At 37.8% G+C, this 19,242-nt stretch overlaps 1 protein-coding gene across 13 annotated transcripts in view; it reads right to left on the reverse strand.

Moving 5' to 3' along the window:
- Positions 1 to 10,992: 10,992 nt before the first annotated feature.
- The window catches only part of SATB1 (SATB homeobox 1), a 99,243-nt gene continuing 90,993 nt past the window's right edge, over positions 10,993 to 19,242 (reverse strand). For 9 of the 13 annotated variants that reach the window (XM_034662054.1, XM_034662041.1, XM_034662047.1 and 6 more), the window contains 3 exons: positions 16,602 to 16,805; positions 15,917 to 16,012; positions 10,993 to 14,208 (listed from right to left, as the gene is read on the reverse strand). In XM_034662054.1, coding sequence (XP_034517945.1) covers positions 13,705 to 14,208; positions 15,917 to 16,012; positions 16,602 to 16,805 — 804 coding nt within the window. In that variant the 3' untranslated portion in view covers positions 10,993 to 13,704. The remainder of the gene's footprint in view (positions 14,209 to 15,916; positions 16,013 to 16,601; positions 16,806 to 19,242) is intronic. The other 4 variants (XM_034662051.1, XM_034662042.1, XM_034662053.1 and 1 more) reach the window with 4 other exon arrangements.

The raw sequence follows: 19,242 nt of genomic DNA on the forward strand, positions 1-19,242 counted from the left end.
TGGAACTGCTAAATTGTATGATAGTTCTATTTTTAATTTAATAACGTATTTTTAACTAAGGTTTTCATTTTGAGATAGTCATAGATTCATATGCAGTTGTAAGATATAATACAGAAATATCTATGCACTCTTTACCAGGTTTTTCCCAATGGTAAAGTTATAGCACAATATCTCAAAAAGGACATTGCCATTGATACAATGAAGGTACAGAACATTTCCATCAACACAAGGAGCCCTCATGATGCCCTTTTATAGTTAAACCCACTTCCTTCCCATCTCCTCATTAACCTCTGTATTGACGTTTCTTGCTGGGCTTGAAAAATACTGTGCCACTTTCTTTTTGGTCTACATGGTTTCTGATGAGAAATATGCTATTTTTCAAAATGTTTCCCTCTGTATGTTAGGAGTTATTTCTGTCTTTCTGTTCGAGATAATTTCTCTGTCTTTGGTTTTCAGAAGTCTGATCATAATGTGTCTTGGATTTCTTTGGGTTTATCATATTTGGATTTTGCTCAGCTTATTGAGTCTGTAGGTTTATGTCTTTTGGGAAGTTTTTGGCCAGTATTGCAATTACTTTTTCAGCCTTGCCTTCTTTTTCCTCCCTTCAGTTTTTTATTTCAATTATTGTACCTTTCAGTTATAACATTTCCATCTGGCTCTTATTTATATCTTCTATACCTTTGGTGAAACTTTCTACTTTTTTCTTTGTAATTGCTCATTAAAGCATTTTTATGACTGCTTTAAAATCTTTGTTGGATAATTCTGATGTCTCTGTAGTCAGTTATAGTAAGTGTTTGTATCTGTTGTCTTTTTTATACACTGTTGGAGATTTTTCTGGGTTTTGGTATGATTAATTTTTTTTTTAATTGAAGCCTGGATATTTTGCTGAGTCTTTGGATTTTATTTCAATCTTCTGCGTCAGCTGACTTTTTTTGACACTGATCTGGCAAGGGAAGAGGCAATACCTCCTTACTATTACCAGATGTGGGCACAAGTCCAGCTTCCCCACTTGGCTTTCCTTGACATCTGGTGGGGTTCTCTTCATTATTGCTGGGTGGGGAGTGGAGTTCCAAATCCCCACTAAAGCTCCAGTGATATCTGCCTGGCTGGGAGAAGTAGGAATACCTTGTTACCGGTCCTCACACAGTCTCCACTGACACCTCCTGGGCATGGAGGAATGCTTTGTCACCACTGAGCAGTGATGAAAGTTTTGACTATCCACTAGACTTCCTCTGACACCACCCCACCTGGTTATAGTCTCTTGAGAGTGGAGGTCTAGGTTCTCTACTTAACTTTGCTGGCCTGGGTAGAGATAAGGTACAGGTTTTTTTCTGTGATGGAGTAGGGCAGTTATTGTCTAAGTTTTCTGTGTTCCTGGCTGCTCCTTTTCTTTTCCTTTGGCTGGAGAGAGCAGATTGTCAGAACCTTCTTTTGTTTATGCCTAATGGCATTTCTGGATTTCTGCCTTCTTCAGCTCCAAGTCTGGGATATATGAGGCAAAAGGGAAACCAGGGAATGTACCACTGTGTTGTTCTTTGGGTCCTGAGTTCCCTACCTGGTCTACCTTCTTCTTGCCACCTTTTAGAGTCTTTTAGTGTTTATTCTACATGTAACATCAGGGTTTTCATTGTACTTAGCAGGAGGAATATGGAAAAGTATCCCTTCTCAATTTTCCAAGAAGTGGAAGTCTCAATATTTTTTACAAGTGCAAAGAATTCCTGGGACCAAAAGGTTTGGGAACTGCTGATTACATTCAAAGGTTCTCAGGTTTTAGATTTCATGGATATATAGTACAAAATAAAGGATTTTAAAAGGTAGTCTCAATAAAGTTGCTTTCTATTCATTACACCACACAAAATAGTAAAAAAACAAATGGCACTCTGATAATTTATCACCATCTCTTCACAAAAGAAGTGTATTATAATCTCAAAAGTTATAATCCTTCAAAATGTACAAATATCACATCATAAAAAATTTTCCCTAAACAGTTTTTTTTTATTTACCTAAACTCCCTCTGGTCCAGTGAAAACCCAACTCTACATAAGTAACCAATAGAGAGACAAGCACATGGGTGTTCCTGCTCTAGTTTACCTCTCTGGCAGTGGTGCTTTTAAACTCAAACTACCCTGGCTCATTGTAAGGAAAATGTAAAATTGTGTTAAATGAAATTCTCTCCAGATTCATTTGTGGGTTTTCAGAGAAAGGTATCTTTTCACACTTGAACTATAGAATCAAGTTGCTTGTTTCATGTAGGACAGTGCAATACATATACCCAGGTTCTGAGATAACTGTCCAATATGGTGGCAATAAGGTCCATAAGAAGGACAGTAATGGCAGAAGCTTGTTGCTATTTTTGGATAGATGTTTATTATAAGTTTTTTCTTTCTTATGTTTTTCCTCATGTTTTTACCTAGAGGCTGTTGTAATAGGTGTATTTTTAACACTAAATAAATGAATAAATTAATTAATTAATAAAATATTGGGTCCAATCCAGATAGAATTAAGCTCTGCAGCTGCTCTCCCCTAGACACACTGACAGCATTACTCAGTCTCTGAAGGTTTCATGAGCCCAAGAGTTAAGAGAGACGAGGGCAGAGCCCTTTGATCCTCCTGGGTTCTCTAGTGGCAGTAGAATGTTTCTCCAGGATATGGTACCCAACCACTGGGTCTACAGAAATAGGGTTTGTGAAATAGTGGAGTTTCTCTATGTAAGAAGGAATCATTGAAGTTCTTGTGGCCTTGGTTTACTTCAACAGAATGCTCTCTAGACTGAATCATTCTCCAAAGGGCCATCAAGCTAAGTGCCAATTTAATCTCAAATCCTTGAAGCTTACAATTGTCAGTGGTGTGTCCTTCTCTAGATGGAAATAAGACAGATCTAGCTTTCTGCTGGGCCAGGAAGCATTGATTGCAGGAGAGAGCAAATGCTCTCACAGTCTAATCAATCTCACAGAGCAGATGGATATGGCAATTAGTGCAAAAACAATTTTGCCAAGAATATTAACACTTCTCGAGTTTATCAAAAAAGGGTGAAGTTTCTAGTCAATAATTTTCTAAATTTACAGAAGAATCGCTAGTGAGCAACAGGGTGTGGGATGTCTAGTCTTGTGCTCTTGCATAGGCCAATGAGGTAACCGGTAGAAATGAAAGAATTGGGTTCTTCATACACATCAAGTGAAATTGTGGAGTTCAGAACAAATGAATTTCTAGTTAATATATGCTCTAACTCTTCTAAAAACTACTGAATGATAATTTTGTTTTGACACAAGTTATTCAGAAAATTGTTAATTCTTTTCCTTTGCAAAACTTGGCACAGTTTAGTGATCTACAGCAAAGGTTGACAAACATTTTCTATAAAGGTCCAGAGAGTAAATATTTTAGGCTTGATGGCCATATGGTCTCTTTCACAGCCACTCTAATTCTACTGTTGTAGCATAAAAGCAGCCACAGAGAATATAAATAAATGGGCATGGCTTTGGTTTCCAATAAAACTTTATTTATAAAACAAGTGGCAAGACAGATGTGGCCCATGGGCCATAGAAGTCTAAACGAGGGCTTTGGTATGGTCATTTGATCCCCTCTAATAGTATAGATAGAATACTTTCTCTTTCCGAAATTAGGGCACTTATTAGAAGCACCAAACTTAAAAAAGGCAGTGTTTCTAGAATGATTAAAAGAGGTCAGTTTGCATGTGGTTTCCAGGATTTCTTTTTCACTCATAATATTTGTGCAGAAGGTATTCTTCCACATTGAGTAATCTCACTTGCCAAGCAAAGTCTTCCTGTATCTTCCCCAACATCTTTGTCCTTCTCTTCCTGAGTCCCTCTTCCTTCTTCTAGCTCTCTTCTCTTTTTTCCTAAGTTTTATGTTTTTGGACAATCCTCCCCCTACTCCCTTTCCATATTTCAACTTCATTTTCATCAACTAGGATGTTGTAGCATTGCCTATCAACATAATCAAGAATAGAATGTTGGGGCGCCTGGGTGGCACAGCAGTTAAGCATCTGCCTTCGGCTCGGGGCGTGATCCCAGCGTTATGGGATCGAGCCCCACATCAGGCTCTTCCGCTATGAGCCTGCTTCTTCCTCTCCCACTTCCCCTGCTTGTGTTCCCTCTCTCCCTGGCTGTCTCTATCTCTGTGGAATAAATAAATAAAATCTTTAAAAAAAAAAAAAAGAATAGAATGTCAAAGCTATGAACCTTTAGTAAGGATAAAGCGTGAGTGCCAAGGCAAAAACTATAGCTACATGTTAAGAGGTGAAAGATTTGTTGAGAGATATGTTCACTAGGGCCAGTGACATAAATTCTCTGTGCCTCAGTTTAATATCAATAGAATAATGATAATAATACATCTACCTTATATGGTTGTTATACAGATTAAGTGAATTTGTATTGTAAATGGCTTAGAACAGTGTTAGTATTTAAGTTCAGGAACAAGGCAAAGATGTCTTCTCTCTCCATTTTTATTCAACATTGCACTGGGTGTTTTAGAAAAGAAAAGAAAAAAAAGGAGGTATTTAGATTGCAAAGAAGATATAAAACTGTCTTTATTTTTATATGACTTGATTATCTCTGTAGAAAATGTGGTGGGGGTGTGCCTGGGTGACTCAGTCCATTAAGCGCCTGCCTTGGGCTCAAGTCATGATCTCAGGGTCCTGGGATTGAGCCGTGTGTCAGGCTCCCTGGTCAGCGGGGAGTCTGTTTCTCCCTCTGTCCACAACCCCCATAAAAAAAATAAAAGATCTTAAAAAAAATTTTTTTTAATTAAAAAAGAGAAAATGTGATGGAATCTACAAAAAAAGCTACCAGAACTACTAAGTGAGTATAGGCTAGGTTGCAGGATAAAAGATCAACATACAAAAAAAAAAAAAAATCAATTCTGTTTCTATATTCTGAAATCAAAATCAAAAATTCTGAAAATATATGTGATAAGGTAAAAAATATGAAATAATTTAGGGATAAATCTGATAAAGATATGCTAGAACTGTACATTGAAAACCATAAAACATTGCTGAAAGAAATGAAAGAAGACCTAAATAAATGAAGAGATATATCATATTCAAGGATCCAAAGATTCAATATTGTTAGAAGGCCAATCTCCCCCCAAATTATCTATGGAGTTAAAGCAATCTCAATCAAAATTGAGCAGATGTTTTTTTGTGGAAATTGACAAGCTGAACCTAGACTTCACAGGGAGATGCAAAGACCCAGACTCACCAAAACAACTTTTAAGAATAATAAAGTTTGAAGACTTTAGATTGATCAGATTACTTGACTTTAGGACATCCAGAGCTATTGTAATCAAGACAGCATGGTCTTGGTGGAAAGGTTGATAAAGAGCAAAAAAATAAATAAAATAGAAATTCCAGAAGTAACACACACATATACAGTCAATTGATTTTTGACAAAAGTACAAATGTAACTAAGTGTAGAAAGAATCGTCTTTTAAACAAATGGTACTGGAACAATTGGAAATGTAGATGCAAAAAAATTTAAAAAAAAAAAAAAGAAAAAAAAGAAAAAAATTTTTGACCCATACCTTGATACCTTGTACCATAAGTAACAATTAACTCAAAATAAATCATGGATTTAAATGTAAACCCTAAAACTATTAATCTTCTAAAAGAAAAGACAGGAGAAAATTTTTGTGACCTTGGATTGGGCAAATATTACTTAAATGTAACACTAAAAGCAAGACTTTTAAAGGCAAAAACAAAATTGTTAAATTGGACTTCACCAAAAAACTTCTTTCTGTTCTCCAGAGAACACTGTTAAGGGAATGAAAATAGAAGCCATGGACTGAAATACTTGCAAATCACATATCTGACAAAGGACTTGTAGCAAAAATATATAAAGTACTTTCAAAACTCAATAATAAGAAAACAACCAATAAAAAAAAAAAATGGGTAAGGGCGCCTGGGTGGCTCAGTTGATTAAGCTTTGGGCTAAGGTCATGATTCCAGGGTCCTCAGATCGAGCCCCTGTGTTGGGCTCCCTGCTCAGTGGGGAGTCTGCTTCTCCCACTCCCCGCTCCTGCTTTCTCTCGCTATCTCTCTCTCTCTCAAATACATAAATGAAATCTTTAAAAAAAAAAAGAAAGGAAATACTTTTTAAAAATGGGTAAAAGAACAAACACTTAATAAAAGAAGATATATGGATAGCAAATCACATGAAAAGATATTTAGTAGGGAAATGCAGTTTATTACAGAAATCCAAATTAAAGCCATGAGTATCACTACACACCTATTAGAATGTTTACAATGAAAAAGTCTGACAATATCAATTGTTGGCAAGGAGAAACCATCAGAACTCCCATGCACTGCTGGTGGGACTGTGAAATGGTACAACCACTTTGGAAAATAGTTTGTTAGATTCTTAAAGAGTTAAATACCTATGGTATGAGAAATTACTTTATTTCCAGGAATTTACTCAAGAGATATACAAGCATATGTCCATAGAAAGGCGCACAGAGAAATGCTCATAGCATCTTTGTAACAGCCCCAAGCTGGAAACAACCCAAATATCCATCAACTGCATAATCGACAAAACAAATTGCACTATATCCACAACAGGTAATATTTCTCAATGATAAATGAACTGAACATGGAAGAATCTTAAAATAATTATGCTTAGTGAAAGGAGGCAGATGAAAGTGAGTGCTTTCTGAATTATTCTATTTATATAAAATTCTAGAATATACAAACTAAGAGTGAGAGAAAGCACATCAGTGGTGTCATGGGGATGGTGATTAATGAGGATGAGAGGGTGGGAGGGAGGGATCATTACAACAGGGCCCAAGGAAACTACTGGGATAATGGATATGTTCATTGTACTCCCAATTGTGTGGGGGGATATCTATCTATCTATCTATCATCTAATGCACACGTATCTATGTGTGTGCGTATATGTGTATGCGTGTGTGTGAAAACTTATCAAATTGTATGCTTTAAATATGTGCAGTTTATTGTATGTCAATTGTACTTCAATAAAGCTGTTTAAAAATTTTGGTAGTGTACCCTAATAAATTGTATAGGACCTCATGACATGCATTTCTGTGTCAAGCATACCTTTCAATTTGTGTTATTTTCTGTCTAGATTTTGGATTAATTTTGTTGTAGTTTTTCTTTTGTTGTCCAATGTTATTGCAGTACATATGGAAGTCTTAGCTAATTCTTTTTGTAATAAGATGGGGTATAAAAACACACACAAATACAAAAATGTCATATTGCATCAGGACAGTGAGATGTTAAAGGCTAACAAAAGGTTCTTTACGTGTGTCAGTTTAAAAAGCCCCACTGAAAGAGTCATCCATAGGATATGGGTCTCATTCCATATTTCTTCTAAGTTGTCTGATCTCATTCATGCACTAACCAAACATACATTTCTGAGTCACGATTTGACTAATATAAATACATGATATTGAATTTACTTGCTTTCATACGGATGATTATAACTGTAGTTTAAGCATTTTATGAAAAACTGTAGATACTAGAAAGTTCTGATGTTAGATGTGGCGTCTCATCTCTGTTTTATTATTTTTTCTTAAATGTTCAGTAGAATAATCTATTTTCAGAATCATTGTGACACATTCTGACATTGGAGTGGTCTGATTTTATTTGATGCATTACTCTTTTTCAAAAATAGGATAAATGCCAAATGCCTCTATGAACTTCAGTGTTTATAGCACGGGATTATTAATTAAATGTAGTTCTTCACTTGAAAAATAAGGCTACTGGACTCAACCAATTGGAGTGTGATTAATTTAATGTAGTTTGAAATGTAGGAATGATTGAGTGCAGTTAACTTTTTAGTATGTTATTTCTATTTCTTGAAACACACACCCCCGTTTACAGATTTTTTTTTTCCTCCCCAGGCTAAGAAGATTTTTGTCCTTTTTAGTTTAGCCTTTATGGGCACATTGCAAATATGCTGCCTCACTATTTTTCAGGTAGGAGCCAATTCTTCATTTCTCTGCTTCTCACCTGTTTCTGTCTATTTATTTGTGTATAAGATGTCAAAGGAAAATGAAAAGTAACACCTCAAAATACCACCTTGAAAAAGAAAATGCCAACAAATTCTTTTCTGCACCTGAAGCTTTTAATTCTTTAATCCACTATGGAATGTTGCTTAATTACATATTTTATTATGCATAACTGAAAAACATGTACTTTAGTTTCAACAATGATATGAAAGCACGTATTGTTTATAAATAAAGAGAGGTTGGGTTGTCTCTCTTTTTTATGTTACAATTATTTGTGGAATTCTCACAGGTTCTCCGTCTAAAATTGGCTTTTTGAAAATTCTCAGAGAGTTCTGAGAAAAACTTCAATATTTTCTCTAGAAATCAGAAAATTCATTACTTTGCAAAAAGTCAGATAATGTCAGAATATCATTATGGGCAAAAGCCACTGAACGGTTTGAATATTTTCATAAAAGTTTCATCTTAATTTTAATGAGTTTCACAAGGTACTTAATGGGAAAATATTACAATTGTTGAACTGGGGATGAATCATCAGGGGTTCATTACATTATTCTACTTTTTTTCATATATCTGGACATTCCTATAAATTTAAAGTATATTTTTTTTAGAAAAAAAATATTTTGTGTATATGGTTCTTTCACCAGGACAGCACAATCTGGGGTTAATATTTCATACGCTTGCTCTCAATTACTCAGTGACAGACTTTTTCATATTAACAAAATACATGCTACATTAGATTTCTGAGAATTTTGAATGGCAATGAATGTTTTTACCTTTTCAGCATTTGGAAAATCTTTTATTAAGGAGAAGTAGCGATAGAAACGCTAGGGTAGAAGGTTTGGGTTTGAAACGAAGTGGCCACTTAAGAGCTGAACAAATCAGCCTGTTTGAGTTGCCCCTCCCCGGTCTTTGAAGGGGGCGTCTCAGTGCCTCAGAGTGGAATGGAGATAGGGTTGTGGCACTACCTTATGTAACGAAGCATTCTACAGATGGTGTTGCTGTTATCATTTTAAGCATATCTGAGTGCGCTGCTGGTAAGGGGGCCTCAGAAGGTAAGAAGCCTTTGAAAGAGATCTGGTCAAATGTGGACATTAAAATGGGAAACCGAGGTGAAGTAGGTGAAACCTGTCCCCACGTTAAGATGCTGTTGGACAGGATTGTGCTCTGCACAAACGCTCACTTTGCATCACTCTGCCACAGACTTGATGAATTAACAGACGGTAACTATTGGAAAGTTCTCGACATCCTCATTTAACAGGTACTCTTTGTTCTTTTGTGAGTGGAATATTGGACCAGCACATGGGGGCATCGTATCTTTCGGCGGCGGTGTGTGTGTGTGTGTGTGTGTGTGTGTGTGTGTGTGAAGACATGATTAGATTCTTTCACTGTAATGAAAACGTATTTAAATACCACAAAAAGCAAATAATCAATAACGGTAAAAAAAAAACCTAATAGGACAAAGATAATGTTCAATATTTAATCTAGAGCAAAACAGGTCACTTTAGAGTTCCTTTGTTTCCTTGGCCAGGCAACAAGTATAAGGTGCTGTTTTACTGCATTTCCTCATCAAACGTTATCATAGAGAATGGGGCCCAAGTCTCGTGCTTTTGATCACAATAGGGATATTAGCAGTTGAAAATGGTTGACATAAGCTGACTTCATGCACAACCTTGGTATAAGGCAAGAAGCCATAGTGGAACTTTTTGGAATTATTTTTGATAAAGTTAAATTTGGAAATACATGATTCATATAAGTAGGGTAATGTAACAAAGGCTTAAAAATGTTGCTCGTCTTTTAAACATTAATTCCAAACTATTTTTATTTAACATTTGGTATTGTTAAACAGGTTAATAGTATTCTGGACATACACCTTCCACCACATTTCTTTAATAAGGGTACTTTATATTTTATCAAAAATGTGCATGTTAATAGATTGTAATTTAACCTTTGTCAAAAGACATGCAAGTATTTAGTATTTACATTAAAGGGACTGCCTCCAAAGAAACACTGAATCCATAATATGCCCCCTTTAAAAGTCAAAAATATTTATTTGTAAGATAAACTATAGCATCAGTATCTTCTGATATTTTAAATGTGATTCATATTTTTGGACCTTCATTGGTTTCCACACTATCATGCAAATTTTTGGCTTGCTTCAGCAAGATAGTCCTATTTTTATTGGCTATATAATAGGGTATATACATTTTAGCTGCTCTTTTTGAAAATATCACCAGGCAGTTCAGAATACCTCATTTATTGATAATATCGTGACAATCAAGGATCTTAATATCAGCTGATGATAACAATAGGGAATAGGGCAGAATTTAATAATGGAATGTATGGGATTGTCATTTTTACTCAATGTTGAACCATTGGAAAATGTTTTCTACTCAAGCTATATATTTTAGATAAGCACAGTTATAGATACCACTACTTGGAAAAAAAAACACTTAAGCTCAGAATTCCTTAGGACTAAATGTTAATCAATACACATTTTATACATAATATGTACAGACTTTTTAACCAAGTGCCACACAAGTAGGGCACACATATTAGTTACCTTGGTTTTCAAAGGTTATGTGTCAACTCTGCATATTACATGCCAAGGAGATACTGTCAACATTATTTTTTGCATAATGTGCAAGTATTATATGGCCACAGAGTGTAATACAAATTAGTGGCAAAGTGCTGAGGGAAGGAATCCATGACAGATTCAGATGCACAAGGCTGAATATTACCCGTAAACTACCTGACTCTGCTAAGGTCTTAGCACAAAGCGCTATGTCATGGGCATGCCTAGCTTTTAAAAGTTTCTGACATACTCGGGCACAATGAAGCTTGTTCAAGGAGTTTTACCATAGCCACTGGTAGTAAGAGGACTGGTATGAACAATAAATGACATTGGGGGAGCCGCGTGGAAGATCGCCCAAACAAATCATTTCCAAATTGTGCCTTCTTCCCTGAAAACAATTTTGCTCATTCCATCATGACCATCAACTGTTTTTTGATATGTGCTTTTTATTTATTTATTTATTTTTGGTTTAAAATAGCGTTATTAGGAAGATTATGCTGCTTAAGTTAAAGGGTCTAAGTGAGACTATTATTAGTATTGTATTGCGTTCTTACACACACTCATCAAATTCATTCAAAATGAAAAAAAGAAATTAGATTACTGGGAATGGCAAAATCATATTTGCCACCCAAATTTTCCTTCTAAAAAAATTAAAAGTTCTGGCACCTTATATTCTGTTGGACTGTAAAAATAAATAAAATCAAAAACTACTCTTTGCTCTAGCTTTTCCCTCTAAACCCGGGGGGGGGGGGAAGAGGAAAAGAGGATTTTGTAAAAAAACTTTACGGCATGTTAGTTTCTATTTATTCATTTTTTTTTACTACATGAAATCTAGTTTCTATTTTATTAATTCAAATTTCTTTTCCTCAAATGGTTTTCTCAACTCTAAGTGAGCAAGAATGTTTAAAAGTTGTTTTCTCATTTAATAAAAAGAATTGAAAACTTTTTCAATACAATTTTAAGTTACAGCAAACCAGCTGCCTTCAAAGCAGTTCAGCTGTGCTTCAAAAGTAAATAGTACTTTTACAGCTGAATTGGGAGTCTTCAATGATGCCATTTTAGTTTCTTAAGTAAAAGTTCAACATTAAAGCAGCCCAGTTGCCTACCAATGAGCTCATCAGTGCCTGGAAAAATGTTAGGCATGAAGAGATTGGACAATTTCAGAACCAACTATCAAGGAACCCAGATTCCCTTATTAACATCTAGGAAGTCTTAAAAAAAAAGCAGACGAGATCAAGTGAATACAAAAAACTAATAATCAAAACCCGAAATCTTGGCCTCAATCCTTTCCATGACCATTAGCACACCTCGTTTTATATCATGGAGTGTATGGAGTTTTATGTTGCGAGAATTTTGAAGAGGTGTTTAAATTCCGGGTGTGTTATTATTTTCTTCCTTTAGTTCTTATATTTACGACATGCACAACCAAATGAGCTCAGAGTTATTAACTTATATTCCATTTACAACTTTAAAAAATACATTGCTTACTAAGAGGTTTTTATACAGAAGTCCATTTTTCCCTACTTACTTTATGTTACTGTTAAAGGCCTTTAAAATATTTATACATTAGCTTTAAAAAAGTGTTGCCATAATTAAATATTGTGAAATAAATGTGGATGAATTCATTTTCAGCACATAACTCCTAGAGACTAGACTTATGTTCTTGTTGGCAGGTCTTCTGACCATCCTACTATCTCTGTTTAGTTGGCAAATTAACCCCAAACAGGTTATGGTCCTCATTGTTAAACTTAAAAAATGAGCATGTGTCTGTGGTTTAAATTTACAGTGTTTCAAGTGACTTTTCAATCGCTCTTTTTAAAATCAGTAAAATATCAAGGAAATATTAACATGCACCTAACTGAGAGGGCCATCTCTGACTCTTTAAAGTTACTTCACATAAGCAGACAAACCCTACCATGTCATACCATACAAACAATTTTAATTGTGTAGTTACAGTCAATAACCACTCCTAATCAGAACATTTCTGCATAAAGAAAATTGTGATACACTTATAAAAACAGCCAGCTGTAACAAAATAGCTGGTGTTTTCATAGCCATAAACTCATAAAAAAGAAATACACCTTTATACAGAAATTTTATACAGATGTAGCTTTAAAATTGATTGTAAACCAAAGGAAGACACATTGCAAACATCAATTATTTTCACATTAATTGCATAATTTTCTAAGGTGATCTATTAGTTTTATTTACCTAAGCTTATTTGCATGATAGTAAAAATTGCATACAACAATAAGAGTGAAGCTTATAGTATGAATTGCTTGGATAACATAGAGCACTTTTTATAGGCAACTGTGTAAAGCACATTTTCTCTATTTAAAACTTTTAAGACACTTTGTTTTACTGCCCATCAAAATACATTTATAAATAGAAAAGAATCAGTATGGTAACAAGAGAAGCAATATTACATTTAACGGAAACTTCCAAAAAATTAATTACAACATGATGCTGCAGGATCTACAAATAAATAATGAGGACTAAATTGTGTTTCACATTTTCTTTTTCATTTTTTAAAAAATCATGTAACAATGAGAATGAAAAAAATTACAGTGAACTTTTATTTCCAAAATAAAAACAAATTTGAATTACGGCAGTGCCATATAATACAAGGCATTTGTTGGCATATGTCATCTTTAAACTGCATTCCACAGTCTATAGTTCTTTTGTAACATACAATAGAGTAACAAACTCTTTTTTTTTTCTTTTTTTAAAATAAGGGGCGAGTTTCCAAAGATCAGTGTGGAGTGTTACAGAAATAATTAAAGGAAGGAAATAATAATCACAGAAGTTATAATGCTTGTTTGAGGCTCCAGAATAATTTTTTAAAAAAAAAAATCACTGGTATCATGCTTACGGGGTACACAACTTGATGTGTCCCGTGAACACAAATTTTAATTTTTAATACCAAACAATCCTCGATGCTTCACCTGGGGCTGCCCAGCAGTTTGTAAAACAGAGTAAAACATTTAGTGCAGTCTGTATTATCCTTTCTCAACTTTCCTGTTTGTGCAAGTTACTGAAGATTCATTGGCCAAACAATGAACAACAAAGGTTTTCGGAGAGAATACAAGGTGGACTTCTCCTGTCGTTAGTAAATACCAGTGGCACTGCTGAATGAAAATAATACTTTGATCTCAGTCTTTCAAGTCAGTGTTAATGTCCGTGTTTCCTTCCACTGACAGCTCTTCCTCTAGCTTCACCGAGAAAAGGGTGTTAGCATTTTTGTCTTGGACACTCTCTTCCAAATCCTTGAGCAACTCCTCTTCTTTGTATTCGGCCACATCCACCTCTAAGCCGGAGTTGTCCTTCAGTTTGCCGTGGTGCTTCAGATAATACCGCTGGTTCTGAAAGAACTTGATGATGGTGTACTTGGGCAGGTCAAGCTGCGCGGACAGAGTCTGGATGGCCTCTTCGTCCGGGTACAGGCCTACGTCTTGGATGAAACTCTGCAGGATGCCCAGGGCTTCCACGGAAATTTTCGTTCGCGGCCGGGTCTTCTGCCGGTTCTCGTCCTCGGCCTCGGCGGGCGAGGCCACGGTGGGCTGCCGCGGGGGGAGCCGGGGCCCGGCGGGCTGCTGCGCCTGTGCCTGCGGGGGCGGCGGCGCCGGCTGCTGCTGCGCCTGCGCCTGCGGCTGCTGCTGCAAAGAAACAAGCGGACAGTCAGAGGTCTGCCTTCTGCCCCGGCGGCCGGGCAACGCTGGCCAGGAGGAGGACCCAGGGGACTGGGAATCCCACCTGTAGCTCCTCCGAGGGGGACAAGGATTCAGGACGAAACGCGAGGCCAGCCAGATGGCCCACGGCATCAGGGAAAGAAGTCAAAATGGTAAGAACCAGGGAAGGGAGGCATGAGTAGGGTTTTGGGGGCTACTGGGCTCCCTTATCAGAGCTCCGTGGAGCCTCCCCACCCTTCATCTTCAGGCTGGCTCACGGAAGTGAAAGCTCAGCGCGCTAAAAATGTGAGCCGTGAACTTCACCAGAAGGATACGCATCAGAAGGCGAAGACAGCAAGGCAAATTATGATGTAAATAATTAACAAAGATTTAAAATGAAGATTGAGGAGTAAGGATTTCAAAGGCATTTAGAAAGGAGTGCTACAGAGCCGTGGGGGAAAGAAACCCATGTTTTGCCCCATTTCATCCATGGCTAAAGCATGGAGCGAGAAGAGAAAAGTCTTATTTCAATTCCAAAGAAAATTTGGGATAAAGGCCTGCTCTTCTTCAGCATTATCCCTTCAGACTCCAAAGGATTTCTGAGATTCTCACGTTTGCGAATTTCCTACCAGTCAGTTCCGATTTAATACACTCAGAATTTCTTACCAAATTGCACTAGGCTGACACTGCAAGTTTTTCTTTTTCTTACCAAAAAATAAAAGTTTGATCCCCCGTACAACGGCTAGCAAATTGTTTTGTCTATAGTAAACTCATGTGATTAGGATTTAAATTTAGTGTATACACTTTTTCGTAATTAGTGTCTGTATATGTGCTATAATTTCCATACACAATTATACATAACAAATGTGTGACACATGCACATACTGTATACTCTATATCCATAATTCTTATCTTCAAAGCAAATCAACCTGAGTAAGCTGCAAAATATTAGAGCGTTTGTACTGTGCCTAAGCATTTCCTTTTATCCCAAGAAACAATTTTATTAAAAAACAATTTACATCTCAAACAAGTACTATTTTTATTACTATACATATACCTTTCTCTTTTTTTGTTTTTGCTAAACAGTAAGTTTTTCAGGCTTTCATGATTATTTTAGTGCTTGATATCCTAAGGGATTCTCTTTTCTAATTTATCTTTAATACACACTCAAGGATTTTTTTTTCCTAGTGGATGGATAACCCTATTATTGTTTTTAGCTAGATATATATATATATGTGTGTGTGTATATATATATTCCCCACCCACCCCCACAGCAATACCAAGAAATAATGCAGGTGATTCAACAAAGACAGTAGAATTTTAGGACTCTGGAAGGCAATGGCATTTTCTCTTAAAGGGAAAAGCTAAAAACATCCCCTTAGATTTAACAGAAATAGGTTCTAGAGCTCCAGTTCACTCAACATGCTTCCTTAAAAATCAAGGCCATAGGGTACCAACAAACTACCTGGTCCCAGAGCTTTCCAATCTCGATTCATAGTGGTGTTCCCTCCGTAGATGAATGGAGGCAAGTCCCATGACAGGACTAGCTAAGCACAAGGCTGACTCTGCTGGCACAGTGCTCTTTGGCCACCACCATGGTTAGGGTGTCCTTCGCAAGTCTGCAAATTGTGACCCAGGGAGCAGGTCTTTACACCACCCCCGCTCTTGCTGGCATAGGTAGCTTGTGCCCGCTCACCTGAGGAGCAGCACTGAGCCATGGTGCAGGGGTCAGCAGGCCTGGTAAGCAAACGCCTCTAGACTCTCCTTTCCCAAGGGTGGTGGGAGAGGGGCTCTAAAGGAAAGACAAACAGACGTGACTCACCCCTAACCTGTGTTCTGTGAGGGTGAGGGCAGACAGCTATAAGGTGAAGGAAGGGCCAAGGAGTCAGAGACAAGATTCCAATTAGGTTTCCCTCCCCTCTCTCTTTGGACTACTGTATCGAGGTAGAAAGTTGTGACTGTATAAACCTCCTCTACAGAAACAGCAGTAATTCCCTTCCTAAATTAGGGCAGTATTGGTCCTCATTAAAAAAGTGGGTGGTATTTATAAAATGGATTTTTAAAAAACAAAAACAGGATTTGAGCCCTCACACAAAAAACAAGCCGATTCTAACAAAGACGCAGTTGCCAAACCAGAAGTGTAAAAAAGGGGGTTCCTGCCACTTTGTGGGTGGGGAGATGAAGGAAGAGGAACACAATACACATGTTGGAAAAAGTGTGCTAATTTTCCTTTTATTCCCCTGAGCAAGATGGCAGTGTATCGTTATCTCTTGCTAAAGCCTATGTTTAGACTGGCGGGAAGAAGAGAAACACTCATCTCCCCGCTAAGTTTAAAGCTCTGTTTACTTACTGCTATATTGAATTGGCCAAGGTAAACGAACCTGAATCTGCTCTGCTGGAACATGGATAATGTGGGGCGGCCTGTCGCCATGGTGATGCACCGCGTTGCTCTCCTGTTCATAAATGGCATCCCGTTCTGGCTGAGGAAGACTGAGGAACCTTCGGATCATGGAGAGGTTCTCCCACAGAGTCCTGTTTTCTGGAGAAGGATCTTCTTTCCAGCGTAACAGCTCACACAACCACCCCTTAGAGACAAGGGCATAATAGGTCAGTTCATGCCTGGGGGGGGGGCTGATATTTTCCATTAAGAGCTAAAAAGAAAAGACCCTGTGAAGTTAACTTTTTTCATAAGCTCAAAAACACTCCAATCTGCTTGAAAAAATGTTTTTTAACCTGTTCAGAGACAATAGCTGTGGCTGTCAAGGAGGCAGGCTCTGTTTCTAATAAATGATCAGATTTGCATCTTAAAGGAGGGTCATGTTCTTTAAGATTCCAAGGGCAAGACACATTTACCACGGACTTTGCAATATGTGAAAGAAAAGCAAAGTTAAACGTGCTTTTTCTCTTGCCCAGCTTTCTTGTCTGATGAGCGGCCACCTGAGATCCTGAAGGTATTTAGGAAGAGACAGGCCAGATTTTTAAAATAATTTGTTTCCTAAAAGGGTTCCCGGAGTTTATGATTTTTGTATTAGGGAGGAAACTATGTGCAAATGTGTGTGTGTGTGTGTGTGACAGAGACAGAAAGGACACGTGCAGTAGAGTGAGCAAGAATGCCATCCGGTGTAAAGCGTAATGATCAGAATGGGCGTTAGAAAACTTCTCCAAGAAACAACTTTCCAGAAAGACATCTCAGAGCCTGTTTTTTCTGCCCATTGCGGTGCACAACATATGATTCACCAGACAAGAATTTTAATAGATTTCCTGAGCTGAGAGAGAAGGAAATGTCCAATGAATGCTAAAACCTGAACCTCTCTGAAGACTCCCCTAAGGCCCCATTTTTTATCCTCAGATTATCAAGAACGGAGTGGACCAAGAGAGTCCATCGTCTAACATTTCCTAATCCTCATCCCAAAGGTTCTTCATCTCGGCTGCCGTGATGGACACTAGGCAATGAGGTGGAGAGTAAGAGGGAGGCTGTCCCACCCAGACCCCCTTCGCCAAGCAAGGCAACCACCTCTAGCTGGCGTGCTGCCTGCTGAAAGCTCACAGCCATACTCTTCTCTGGAGCAATGTTTGCAGTCATCTCACCTGGAGATGACTGGACAGTTACTCCACATCCTCACTGACCCCCTCACACCCTAGGGTAGCCAGTGATTGGCTTACCCAGTGGTACAATGTCCCTGCCCCCTTCCCCCAAGTGACAACTCACTCAACCCTTCGATTTACTCTCTGGAGATGGCCATCCCCCTTCTTCTTGCTCCCTCCCCCCATCAATACAGACTACCTGAAACCACATTCTTACTGGACCCCTTCCTCTTCTCTATCCTCTCTCACTTCTTCCAGGTCCTTCACCAAATCATAGACACTTGATTCCCTGTCTTAGGCTCTGCTTTAGGGACTTGACCTAAGATGAAGGGGCTTCTTGGAAATTCCAAGTAAATTAGTTGGATGGGAGTAGAACGAGCAGAGTTTCTTTATTATCTGATTTTTAGAACTAGCCAAGGAGAGGTGTGTGTGTGTGTGTGTGTGTGTGTGTGTGTGTGTGTGGTGTTGTTGCGATTGTTGTTTGAGGTGAGACCAGTGAACGGTATGACTTTTTTCCCATCTTCCCAAACTGAACCACTGGAGAAAATTCTCCTTCCCCTTCCAACTGCAATATATACAGTGAAAAGAAATAAGGCCCATTCTTCCCCAAATGGCCTATTTGAGAGAATTTAAAAGAAAAGCTGGAGAGCTGATAACATCAGCTTCCAAAGGCCCACCTACTAACCAGCCAAGGGTGAGTGACTGTTGCTAAACCTCAAGAGATCTACTAATTTTTCTGAGACATTTGTTTCTCTACTCAGCAGGTCCTGTAATTAAACAAACACGTACGAGGGGACGGTCATGCAATCATGCACTCATTCAATGCCACTGAATGCATAATTCAAGGCTAAGAGAGCAGGCAGTAAACTGAAGACTCACCTGAGAGAGTATTAGTTAAAAAAATAATAATTGTGATTAGAATGTCACTGAATATGCTTCTTTTCTAACCACGGCGATTCTATGTTTATTTCCAGAAAAACATGATGATGTGTCATATTTCAGCTCTACTTATATGAGTATAATGTTAACTCTCAAACTGTATTTGAGTATTTGAAGTATTTCAGACCCACGTGCACACGGTGCCCCAGAGATCTTTATTGAGCTCTTATTGGCAAATATTTGCTATCGGATTGAGCCATGAAAACATTTTATATTTTCCTACATCTCAGCTATCTCTTAACACTTTACCTCTAAGTTTTGGTTTTTTTTAAAAGATTTTATTTATTTATGTGACAGAGAGACAGCCAGTGAGAGAGGGAACACAGCAGGGGGAGTGGGAGAGGAAGAAGCAGGCTCCCAGTGGAAAGAGCCTGATGTGGGACTCGATCCCCGAGCGCCGGGATCACGCCCTGAGCAGAAGGCAGACGCTTAACGACTGCGCCACCCAGGCGCCCCTACCTCTAAGTTTTGATGCTGTGCAAGTTTTAGATCCACATC

The sequence above is a fragment of the Ailuropoda melanoleuca genome, chromosome 6 (genome assembly GCF_002007445.2).
Source record: "Ailuropoda melanoleuca isolate Jingjing chromosome 6, ASM200744v2, whole genome shotgun sequence".
NCBI lineage: Eukaryota > Metazoa > Chordata > Mammalia > Carnivora > Ursidae > Ailuropoda > Ailuropoda melanoleuca.